A 12728-nucleotide genomic window follows, 5' to 3' on the forward strand; every position below is an offset into this window, starting at 1 on the left:
AGAGGACTCAAAACGGACCGCGGCACCCACATACCCAACGGCAGGGTCAGAGTATAGGCACTGGAGACCTGGCCCCACCGTGAACCAGCAATGTCACGTGGGCCAAGTTTTTCTGCTCTCTGAGCCTTAGCTTTGCTCATCTTAAAACCTGGGTTACTATTTACCTTCGAGGTGAAGCTATGAGGATCAAATTAAATGCTGTTGTGAAAGCGCAGTGAAAAAATGCATGGTACTTGACATACATGAAACTGATTACCGTGGTAACTGCTGCAAACGACAGGAGATGGCCCTTCTGAGAGTTCAGACACTGAAAGAACAGACAGGCACAAGGACAGCCACCTCCAAGAAGCTGACTAGAGGAATGTGACTTGGGGAGGACATTCAGATCCTGCCCCCAAACTGCTGGGAAGCCACTTAATGGCCTCCAATACTCCCAGGAAGAGGTTATTCCTCAAGTTGCCCCAATGGCTGCTCTGGGAGAAGGTTCTACGGTCATCAGACCCAAGGGCAGGATACTCCTTCAGAGAGCAGCTTGCACTACTTCCTAGCCTTTGTGGTCTCCACTGGCTCTTTCCTGGCAGAGGAGAGGCCAGGGAACCAGGTTGGGAAGCAGGCCTAAATCAAGGGACAAGGAGGAATGAACACAATGCTATAGGGTGAGGGGAGAGGAGAAGCAAGGAGGGGACATCTCACAGCCAGCGTGGATCACTTCAGACACCACTCCCCCGCAAGGCTACCAAAGTCCTCCTCTTTATTGACAAATACAGCAGATACCTATCAACTCTAATCGTGCCTGCTCTCTCAGCATCGCCATTGCTGACCATCCCTTTATTCCTCAAACACCATTCCTTTGGTTCTTAAACACTACCCTCTTGGTTCTCTTACCTCTCTGGCTTTAAACTTTCTTAGCTAGTTTGGAAGGCTCCTCATCTCTTAACTCTGCTTTAATGCTAATGTTCCCCAGAATTCCACCCTAGGCCCTTTCATCCCTTTACACTCTCTCCTTAGAGGAGCTTGCCTATTCTTATACCGTGTATCAGATGATGACTTCCAGATCTTTATCTTCTGCTCAGACCTTTTTCTAAACTTCAGATCCCGACTGCCAATGGTTTACTGGATGTCTCACAGGCCTCCTAAACCCAACATATCCAAAACAAAATCCACCATCTCCCCCAAACCTGCTCCTCTTCCCACGTTCCTTATCACAGTGAATGCTATCACTATCCAACCAGATGTCCATGCTAGAACGCTTTAAGTTCAGTGATCACTGACACTTCACTTTCTGTCACCTTCCATATCCATTCAATACCCTGCCCTGCTGATTTTACCTTTAAAAATTCCCTCATCCACCCACTTCTCTGTTCCCTACTTCCCTGCTTGGGGCCACCATCACCTGGCCCCTGACTCAGTTTTCTAACTGGTCTCATGGCCCCAGTCTTGCCTCCTCCATTAATCTACTTGGCCAAAGTCGCCTTTTTAAAACACAAGACTAACCATGTTACAGCACTACTGAAATCCCTTTAGCAGCTCCCTACCTCTCAGCTGTACCAAAGCCCTACTTTCCAGCCACACGAAATGACTTATGGATCCACGGTCTCCTGATCCTTTCTGCCCTCGGCACACGCTTGTTACTTTTCCCCCTTGCTCTGTAGGACTCAGTTTGGATGTCACTGCTCTAGGAAGGGTGAGTGGCTTCTCCAGCCTGGAGTAGAAATGTGGCTTCCTGGAGAGGCTTCTGTTTCCTCTACCACAGCACTGGACTTTCTGGAGACCTCACTAGGCTACTGGAGGACAGGAGCAGTATTTTCTTATTCTTTGTATCCCTAGCCCTAGCACAAGGTCTGGTACATGGTATCAGTAAACATCCACAAAACTAAGCACTGCCCCTGATATAGCAGCCTAAAAGGGCAAGTGGAAAGGTACCAAAGTCTAGCTCTTACACCCAGTTGTCAGGGTTGTTCTAGAAGCTCTCAGGTATGGAACTCAGGATTGATTTTTACCCCAGCCCTCTGAGTGAATGGCGAGTTCCAAAGGCTGGGTCTCTGAAGGTTCTTAGAAAGCAAGCCTCTGGTAGTCAGCAGGAGTCTGAGAGTCAGCTGTTACCACGAAGGAAGGATCAAAGGGTGGTTTGCTGGGAGAAGAATGAGGACTTCCAGGACAAGGGTGAGAGAGGCAAACAAAAACCTTGTAGCATCCAGGAAAGTGACTTCACAGAGGTACTCACGTTAGAGGAGTGGCCACGGTCTGATGAACTCTGTGTGTGATGCACTGTGGTGGTGCTGAGGCAGAGCAGCATCACCCCACACTCAGCCCCCACCGGTCTGGAGGCATTTACCTGTTGGGTCCTCCGAGTAGGGTCAGTGCCATCTGACTGGCACACACGCCTGTCATCTCCAGTCTCCGCTCCAGAGTCAAGCCATGCTTCTCAGCCACAGACAACAGCTTTTTATGCAGCTCATAGGAAATACTTGGGACAACCAGGCCAGAGTCTGCAGTTTGAAAGGAGGTGAGGAAAAAGGGCAAGTGATTACAGGAAACCAGCTCCACAAATGGGTGTAGTTGATCTGTGAAAGCCAAGACTTTAAGACTGACCCTCCCCAGCCCATCTGCCTAATCTGGGACTTAGGCATGCTATGCAGCTCTCCACAGAACTCAAGCAGTGCGTGGGGAACTAAGTAACAACCCGTTCAGGTTACCACAGAGCAGGGATGAACTTAAACTCTCTTAGAAGTGTAGCTTTAGACCACAAAGGCCAAATCCATGAAGATGTATTTGGTACTATCAAGAAAAGGCTGCAATCTATCAACCACATTAGAAGAAAACATGCTTTTCTCAAAGTGGGGGAAATGCCATTCCTGGCAGTGAGGTTTTCCTCACAAGCAGACCCCTTATCCTTCCCCAGAGTGGAACAGACACTAGCTAACCCTCCTGACCCTCTTGGTCCCTGCTGTTCAATTTCAAGGCAGGATGACTTGTTCATCCCATCTGCTCCCCACATCTTCTTCCTCCTACTGTCCTCTACTTAGCCCTTCCTTTTGGCTGAAGAAATTCAACTAGGAACTTGCTTTCTTAAATAATTTTGTCATTTTCTCCCCATTTGGGGTGACTGTAACCCAATACTCTTACCACAGGGAAAGAGTACATGGAAAGTAACCTATGGCTTGCTTTAAGCTACTCAGAAGAATCTTTTACTCACCATAAACAAACAGAACTCTATAAAGGTTAGGGAGAATCACAGTCATTGAAAGTACACCATGGAAAGTACTGATACCTGGTTTTACAAGGTCAAAGTCTGCAGCAGCTGGGTACACTTGAAGGAGTCCATAGTATTATACGTATCAGTAGCAAGGTGCCGTTTCAGGGCCCAGAAAACCAGGACAGGAAAGCAACAGCAAAGTCAAAAATTGTGATCTTTTGCCTTGACAACTAATGCCATCTTACAAAGGCTAAAGTCACTGGGCTGGCCCCAAGGGAGCAAACCCTCTGCCAAACAGCCCCATGTGGCCTCACTGGCAGACCAAGAAACACAGATTCCAATCAGCAAGTCATCGTGGGATTGCATGTAATTAGTTTTGTCTGGCTGGATCACATGCCTTTTTAGATCCTGTGTCCTCATCTATACTGGACTGTAAACTCCTCAAAGTAGGGAAATAAGCCTCTTACCTCCTCAGCCCCCACCTCAGTTATACTGTCCCAGCTGTAGTTATTTACCAATAGAGGCAAGTTCTCATCAGGTACTCAAACGTATAAATGATGCAAACCTACTGCTATTTCTAGTGTGGCTCTAAGGCAGAAGTTTTCAGAAAGTGTGTCATCATCCTGTTGGTTCCAGAGTCCTGTACAGAAAAACTTTTCTTCCTCACTGATCCTTTCGGGAGAAATTTCTTGAGGTTCTTTCTATCACATATCCAATCCTTCCTACATGGATTCTTAAAACCACACAGAATTCGGCTGTGGCTGTACATTTTAACAACAGAAATCCAAGCATAGAGACTGAACTTAAAGCACCCACATCTGTATCCTCTCAAGGGAAGGCAAAATAATAATAACTTAATGTAATAATAAAATAAAAACCATCTCCATGTCAAAATTCACACTATCCTGTCGGTTAATTGACCCCTCCCACCTGTATGAGTCCTACTCCTGCCTGGGGCAGACAACGAACAGTGAGCTTTGCCTCTCCCCTCCCCCTTTGTGAAATGTCAGTCATTGATATCCCGGATGCCGATGCTGGAGGCTGTAGCCTGACCCTGACCTTGCAAGTCAACCACTGATTAAAAGAGCCATTTCTTATGGCCTGCTCCAGACAAGCACATGTTATCAGAACTAATCAGGAACCACTGATAGCAGTGTGAAAAAGCTGAATGAATTCTCAGGAGTCCTAAGCCACTAACAACCCTAAACCTGTCAGACAAGTCATGCACCTGCCTACTTCAAACACCCTCTTCACCTGCAGAGTCACGCAAGGGAGAGCTTTCCCTCAAGTCCGTGCATTTCTTCACCTACGTACTCCCTTCCTGGTGAATTTGAAACAGGTCAGGGCAGTGAGTCTTGGGCCTGCCACCCCACTAATCAAACTTTCTTTCTGGGACTAGGTCTTGTGCTGTGTGTACAGGACCCCCTCTCCGGTTCTGAGGGCTCTCTGGGGGCAGGCTGAGTGTTTTCTGCTACCTTTCTCCTCAGTCTTGGGGTACAAAACTCATGGCACAGGCGGAGAGTTTACTCCACTCTGGCTGGCTGAATGCTGCAGCTGGAAACTGTGTGTCTATTACATCTCACTGACTTGTGCTGCAGGGAAGGGGTCCTGTTGATGAACTGGCATGTTTGGTAGCCTAGGGAAAGATATGGCCAGGAATCCTTTCTGCTTAGTCTGCCGGTCGCAGGGTCTAGGACTTCACTGTATTCTACTCTGTATCTCTGACAGGAACATGCTAGCACCACAAAATGTTCCTTTTCAACATTTACACACGGAGTCCAACCAGTCAGACTGGCTTATCAGAAACAGGCAGAGGGAATAAAATAAACTCCAAAGGAAGGGAACCAAGAACATAGCGTGTAAACTGCGGACAATAACATCACCAAAGCCTGAACGTGGGCCAAGACCAATCATGTTTCCGTTGGAAGGTGGATCTTTATTGTTTGGGAACCAAGGCAGTAACATTAGTTGGTAGGGCTTCTCTTAATATTAATATGTACGTTAGAGCTGTCGGTGAAACAAGAGATAGATATAATTATAGCCAGTTCGTGACAAGCAGAGCACTTCTTAGGATGTGATTAATCTTAGGATATCAAGGAAAACGGCTTAAGCACACCCAGTACAGGCCAAGAGAGAAGATGCCTCCTCCCCGCACAGCTCATTCCACAGCTTGAAGCAGGGCCACGGAGCCTCGTGTGCTGCCCCTTCTTCATGTCTTTCTCACTTCCGCACTGCTCCTTACAGTACATACTATTTGGGGCCTTTCCCTCCCTTACGGACACATATGCATGTCCTCACACCCTCCATCGCACTTCCCCACCCTCAAGACACCTTCCAGCACCACGTCTAAGCCTTCCCCTGCAGCCTCTGCATGTACATTCCCTCCCTGTCCTTCATACCTCCCAGCCTTTCTGTTGTGTAACAAGGCTCCCACAACAAAGTGTCATCTCAAATCCAAACTCAATTCTCACACTGGCATGGACTTTTAGTTGGAAAGGCTGTGTGTATCCTATGTCTTATCAATGAGGAGCACAGCCCATTACTGCGCATGGGGATTTCTCCAGGACTATGAATTCTGATTCCATTCTGTGGTGGTCACACAACTGGGTGGCGATATCAGACGAGTTCTTTTTTGGAGTATAAAACAACTGGTAAACTCATACCTTTAGACCCAACGTACAGACAGCCCCTGTAGATTTATATTAAGGTTGCCACAAAACGCAATTTGGTGTCAAGAGTACCTCTGAAAGAAGAATTTATTACGAGAAACCTAAATACCCCTAGTACTCTTTACTGGGGTCCACAAGGCATCCCGTGATCTGGCCCCTGTGTACTTCAGCCCCTTTACCTCGGGCCTCAACCTGCACCACGCTCTGGGCATCGGGGCTGCCTCTGGTTCCTCAGTACTCCAGGTTCCTCCCAGCCTCACATGCTTTCCCTCTTCCGGCACTCTCTTCTCTCTTCCAATGCTCCCTGACACCACACATGGCAGGTTCCTCATTCTTCAGGTCTCAGTTTAAATATCCCTCAGTCTCAGCATGCTGCTTACCTGCTTCACTGTACTTAATACAATTTGTAAATAACTCCTTTTTCCTTTTGGACTATCTACTTTGCTAAACTGTAAGCTCCCTGAGGGCAGTAACTGTGTCTGTCTTGTTCACTGCTGTATCTCCTTCCTCTCCACTGTGCCTTCAGCGCACAATGCCTAGTGGAGGGGCTACATAAATATGTGTTGAATTAAAGAATGAATGTGAAGGAAACCTGTATAACAGCCTCAGGGCATTCCTCTCTGCAGCTGGGTAAGAGTCCAGCTGTAACGAAAGGCAAGTGTGGGTAAGATGTTTCTGACTCTTTCCCCACTTCTTCCTTCCCCCATTAACAACTAGAACAACCTCCTATCCACACTGGACCTCATTCCCTCAGGTTAAAGCTCTACTGGAACAAGCTTTGGACTCAAGAGGTAAAGGACTTCCTGACAAGATTACTCACTAATTACAAAGGGGAAAAGTATCTTTACAAGGAAGAAATCTGTTGGACAACACCTTACCAAGTGATCAAACTAGCCTCAGTGATGGGACAAAGTGACGCTGTGTACTGTACGATGTAATGCTCCAAGAGAGACAGAGTCCCACCAAAATCCTGGAAAAAAGGTTTAACGCGAATCACATCAAAAGGAAACAATCAATAAATCAAAACCAATGGTTATTCTGCAAATCAACTGGCCTAGACTCTTCACAAATGTCAATATCACAAAAGACACCAGAAGTTGTGGGAACCGTCCTGGTTAAAGGAAATGAAAGAGATCTGACAACTATATGCAATATGCAATGGCTGATTAAAAATACAACTATAAGGACTTCCCTAGTGGCGCAGTGGTTAAGAATCCACCTGCCAATGCAGGGGACATGGGTTCGAGCCCTGGTCCGGGAAGATCCCACATGCTGCGGAGCAGCTAAGCCCGTGTGCCACAACTACCGAGCCTGCGCTCCAGAGCCCGCGAGCCACAACTACTGAAGCCCGTGCACCTAGAGCCCGTGCTCTGCAACAAGAGAAGCCACTGCAATGAGAAGCCTGCGCACCGCAACAAAGAGTAGCCCCCGCTCACTGCAACTAGAGAAAGCCTGCGCACAGCAGTGAAGACCCAACGCAGCCAAAAAATAAATGAGTTAAAAAAAAAACAACAACAACTATAAAGGACATGATTGGGACAACTGGAAAGCTCTGCATATGGAACTAGATAATACTTTTGTATGAATTTTAAATTTCCTGAGAGCAATCTTGTAGTGTGCCTGTAGAGAGCAACATCCTACTGAATACATACGGAAGTATTTAGGGGTGAAATGTAATGAGTGCAACTAAATCTCAAATTGTTCAGGGGTGTGTGTATGTGCATTTATATAAAGTAAACGTGGCAAAATGTTAACTGGTGAATCTAAATGAAGGACATATGGTTGTTCATTATACTATTCTAGCACCTTTTCTGAAAGTTTGAATTTTCTTTTCAATGTAAAAAGTTGGAGAGAAAAAAGAGTAAAGTGCCTCCAAATGTGATCAACAAATGTTTGCAGAGTAATAATACATCAAGCCAGTGGGGGGGGAATGGCAGGAAACAGAATAAATAAAAAGAATACGAAAACAAACCACATTCCCAGTCTTACAACCTAGCTGGAAACAAAAAATATATATGTGCAAATATCAGAGAAAAAAAACTGTTATCCTGAGCAGAAGTGTAAAATAGGAATTTCAAACCAGGAGCTGCAGGTAGTGTCAAATCCTCAATCTGAACCATGCCTCGCAAGACAGACAGAATTACAGTCACAATGATAGAAAAGGGAGGTGGCGGAGGAACAAAGTTACAGAGGCTGGAAGGGTGTGACATGAGCAGATGAAAACTACCCTGCTTGGAGCCCAGAGACTGACGTGAAGGATAGCTTAGAGTAGTGGGCAGGGCCAGACTTCAGAAGGCATTAAAAGCCAAGTTGTTTTATACAGGATGAAGTTGACAGGGCTAGAAAATGAGGGCAGAAGGCCATGTAGAATTGATTTCAAGGGACAAAGGGAACCTGTGGTGTAGCATAAAAAAGTAAAAGGTCGGGCTTCCCTGGTGGTGCAGTGGTTAAGAATCCTGCCAATGCAGCGGACATGGGTTTGAGTCCTGGTCCGGGAGGATCCCATGTGCCGCGGAGCAACTAAGCCCATGCGCCACAACTACTGAGCCTGCGCTCTAGAGCCCACAAGCCACAACTACTGAAGCCTGTGTGCCTAGAGCCTGTGCTCTGCAACAGGGGAGGTCACTGCGGTGGGAGGCCCGTGCACCACGACGAGGAGTGGCCCCCGCTCGCCTCAGCTAGAGGGAGACTGCACGCAGCAACAAAGACCCAACGCAGCCAAAAATAAAATTAATTAATTTAAAAAAAAAAAGTAAAAGGTCATGACAATTTCAAGGACCACTGAGAGAATCCAGAGTCAGAATGAATACTGAGGATAAAGGAAAACTCCTTGTCAGAAGGAATTACTGTGTTATTAAATTAGAAAAAAAATGGCCTCCAGGGTTCTTTCTAGTCATGATTTTTTTTTTTTTTTTTGGCTGCGTTGGGTCTCCATTGCTGCACGTGGACTTTCTCTAGCTGTGGCAAGCGGGGGCTACTCTTTGTTGCGGTGTGCAGGCTTCTCATTGCAGTGGCTTCTGTTGTTGTGGAGGTATGCGGGTTTCAGTAGTTGTGGCACATGGGCTCAGTAGTTGTGGCTCGCGGGCTCTAGAGCACAGGCTCAGTAGTTGTGGCGCACGGGCTTAGTTGCTCCGCAGCACGTGGGATCTTCCCGGACCAGAGCTCAAACCCGTGCCCCCCACATTGGCAGGCGGATTCTTAACCACTGAGCCACCAGGGAAGCCCTCTAGTCATGAATTTTTATGAGAAGTAAGAGGCAAAGATGGCCACAAAGTTTCATGCTGGACACTTTAAAAATGGTGATTCCACTGAAAGAAATGGGAATGCTAAGGAGTCAAAGATATGGGAGGGGGTGAATGACTGACTTAGCTTTGATATGTTGAATTTAAGGAGGATGACGGATACATTGAAATCAAACCCCTTCCTTGCTCTGGCCAGACGCCTGTGGCTGTGAAACGGCAAAGGGCACATAATAGCAAAAAAGTCACATTTGCAGAGACCAACTCAAGTTTCTAAAATGACCAATTGGTACCTTCAACAAAACTCAGGTGTCAGGCCATAATGTGCTGGCTCCAGATCCCCCAGCCCTTAGTTTGAGTTTAAATTCTTAAATTAAAAAACCCTGGCAGCAAGTTGCCATGAGACCTTTTCCAGTAGGACTGTAGGAAGCACAAGTGTTCATTACTGGGGGAAGAGTCTAAGCCAAGACACCTGTCTCAACAGTACTGCTCTAAAACCTCCTGAGTGCCAAGGACTACAGCCAAGCCCTTCAGGCTGATGACAAGTGTCCACCTGATTATCCAAGCCCAGAAACTCTGAAGGATTCCACATTAAAAGAACTTACTACTCCCTCCACTCCTGGCACTGGAGGATCTGCTAGAACCTGAGGTTCCCAAAAATCAACCAAGTCACTGTCAAGGAGGTCTGCCTGCAGAGACACAATTTCAGAAACCAGGCTCATCAGCTCTGCTCAATGAAAAGCTGTGGCGGCACTTGGTGCAGGAGCACAGGTATTGTTAATGTAGGTTTTCTGGTCCAGAACACCTTCTAGAATTTACCTCCTCATGTCTCCCCTGTGGCTCTCTTAGGATAAGAAATGTAAAAGAGGTGCCTCCCTGGCATCCCTGTAGCACAGGGTCTAATCTGTAAACACAGGAAGGGGAATGAGGGTTGAAGGGAGATCAAGGAAGAACCCATGTGGGTTGGGTCAATGGTTTGAAAAAGCAATGAGATCATGACCATTTCCACTGCAGCAGACACTCGAGTCTCCGCGTGAGAAGGATCCTCCTCGTGAGCACGATAGCCACTGAAGGCAGTCTTCACTATCCTCAGGGTAAAATTCTTCAATGGCCACTTCTAAGCTCAAAGATTTCTTTCTTTCTGAATTCCTTTTGAACACATAAACAAACCCAAAACAGATTTCCTGATTACCTGTTCTTCAGGAGGTAAAAAACACTGCTCATCTTGAAAGCATTAGGACACATCTTGAGGGACTCTGGGGACAAGAAGTAGAGGAAGGCAGACAGGGCTCAGAGGCAGAAATGGAATGCCAGCTGTGGAAAACAACTGACAGCCTGGAATGGTGAAAGCAGAGCTTGTCCTGAGAGCAAGATACATCGCTACTGAAGCTCAAAGAGAAGAATAAAGAGGCAAGCCAGAAGCAGCAGAAACAAACCAGCTGTGGCTTCACCGGCTACTCCCCTTCAGAATAGAACTAGAACTGCTTTTACTGAGAAAAATGAGTATGGGTAAGTGGTGCTGAACTAAGGGAGCTCAAACCAGAGTGCCTCACTCAAACTCTGACTTGATCCTTTTGCAAGACAGTAAGCAGTGACTCTACTTCAGGTCATCTTCATACACTTGCTACTCCCCAAACTTCAGCAGACACATAGGGTGGAGGCTGAGGAACATCCTTCAGGCAAAGCCGATGGGACAACTGTGGAGATTCAGTGCCTGTACCAATAGCACCCTGTTGCCTCCCATCCAGCTTCTATATACTTGAAGACAAAAGAAGGCTGCACAGTGGAAAACAAATGGCAGAAATTAAATCAGAATTCTACCTAAAATGAAGGGGTCTTGAATAAATGAACCTGAGAAGAATTTATTAGAACCCAGGGGATGAAGAATTCTAGACACTTTAAAGTCATTCCTGGTGAAAGATTTAATGAAACACTTAACTCCAACAAAATGAGGATAATAACAAAAAGGGGATAACAATGCAACCTCATAGAGATGCCATGAAAATTAACTGTGATAAGCATGTGAAGTGCTTAGAATGGTGCCCAGGACATAGTAAATACCCAATGAACATGCACTATTATGACGGTGATCATAATGTTGTTTCTCCTGAACCAGGCACTTACCCTTCCTTTTCTGCCACCTCTAAATCTTGTACACACTTCCATTATTTGTCTGGTTACCCTGTGTAAGGCCCCCGAGGTGATGGACAATGACTTACCCAGAGCATCTAGAACGGTGCCTGGCACACAGTAAAAATTTTATAAATGTTGATGCTTTGAAGTAAGTTTACTGAGACAGCCTTTGCACTTCACATTAAAGTCAAATATTGACTGAATAATAATTATAAGCCAGGCATTGCACTCGCTCTTTTCCACATGATCTCATTTAATTGCCAAATATTATCCCACTTTACAGACAAGGAAACAGGCTCAGTAGTCCCCAGTGGCTACATAACTCAATTCTCTGACCCTACAGAAGCCTCCTCATTGAAGCCCTTTAATATTGAATAGTTAGTAAGTCCCTCAGTGTGGCAACTCTACTAATTGCTTTCTCTGGGCTCAGCCACAAAGCAATGCAAGAAGAAAATCACAAAAACTTGGCCCATTAAAACCTCATGCAATCTAACTACAACTGGACTCGCTGCCATTCTTCACACCCCACAGATTCAATGCCTTTGAATTCTGTTGTTCACTCAACCCTCTTCAACCTGTCTTCAATCATCAAATCCTATCAAATTCCCCTTTGTCACTTCTCTCACATCTCTGTCTTCCTTTCCATTCAGAGGTCCAAATCCCTGGCATATTAGCTATGTCACCAGTCTAACTTATCTTCCTGCTCTGGTCTCTCTCCTCAAATTCTACCCTGAATTCTATCATAAGACCAGTATTCCTAAAGACTAACAAATCTTCCTAAAGGAGATTTTGGATCATGTCTTTTTCAGAATCCTTCAGTTGCTCCTGATGGCCATAAAACAAAGGACAGCATTAGCACACAGGCTCTCTGTGCTCTGGTCTAAAGCTATTTTTAATTCCTGCTATTCCCCCACACAAAAATCTCTGCCCTGGCCAAACCAGCCACTAGCCAATCTCCCACACAGCCCTTTATCACACTACACAGCACCTGCCCAGCCTACCCATAAGTATCTTCCTCTTCCTCTCTGGTGAAATCCTGCCCATGCTTCAAGGCTTCTGTCCTGCTCCCTTTGTGAAGCCTTCCCTGATCAGCCCAGCCTTCAGGACCTCTCATGCCCCTCAACACCCAATGCATTTAACATCCACACTCTCACTGGACTCCAGGCATATATGGTATCTTTCCATTTCCTAGTACATCTTAATTACCTGGATGCAAGGACTGTCTTAGAGTGACTTACATGTAGTAAGCACAGTGTTCCGACTGGCCCACACTGTCTTAAAAATTACTTTTAGAATATTATGTATGTTGAGCAAAGATTCTTCTCTGAAGCCTTACCACTCTCCTAACCGGTGTTCTTTGAGGACCTCTCACCTCTGAACACAGAGTGCTCACATGCATCTAGCATTTTATAGGCAAACTTAACCAACATGTATGCAACCATAGGATACAATTATTTAGCAGCATAGGTCCAAGCTGGAGGAATGTCTGAC

At 46.0% G+C, this 12728-nt stretch overlaps 1 protein-coding gene across 3 annotated transcripts in view; it reads right to left on the reverse strand.

Annotated features, from left to right (window-relative positions):
• Positions 1–12728, reverse strand: part of EDC3 (enhancer of mRNA decapping 3) — a 52215-nt gene that overhangs the window by 6404 nt on the left and 33083 nt on the right. For all 3 annotated transcript variants that reach the window (XM_027123611.1, XM_027123609.1, XM_027123610.1), the window contains one exon: positions 2336–2489. In XM_027123611.1, the coding sequence (XP_026979412.1) occupies positions 2336–2489 (154 nt within the window). The remainder of the gene's footprint in view (positions 1–2335; positions 2490–12728) is intronic.

The sequence above is a fragment of the Aethalodelphis obliquidens genome, unplaced genomic scaffold (assembly GCF_003676395.1).
Source record: "Aethalodelphis obliquidens isolate GAN/ISIS:26980383/991018 unplaced genomic scaffold, ASM367639v1 scaffold26, whole genome shotgun sequence".
Taxonomy (NCBI): Eukaryota; Metazoa; Chordata; class Mammalia; order Artiodactyla; family Delphinidae; genus Aethalodelphis; species Aethalodelphis obliquidens.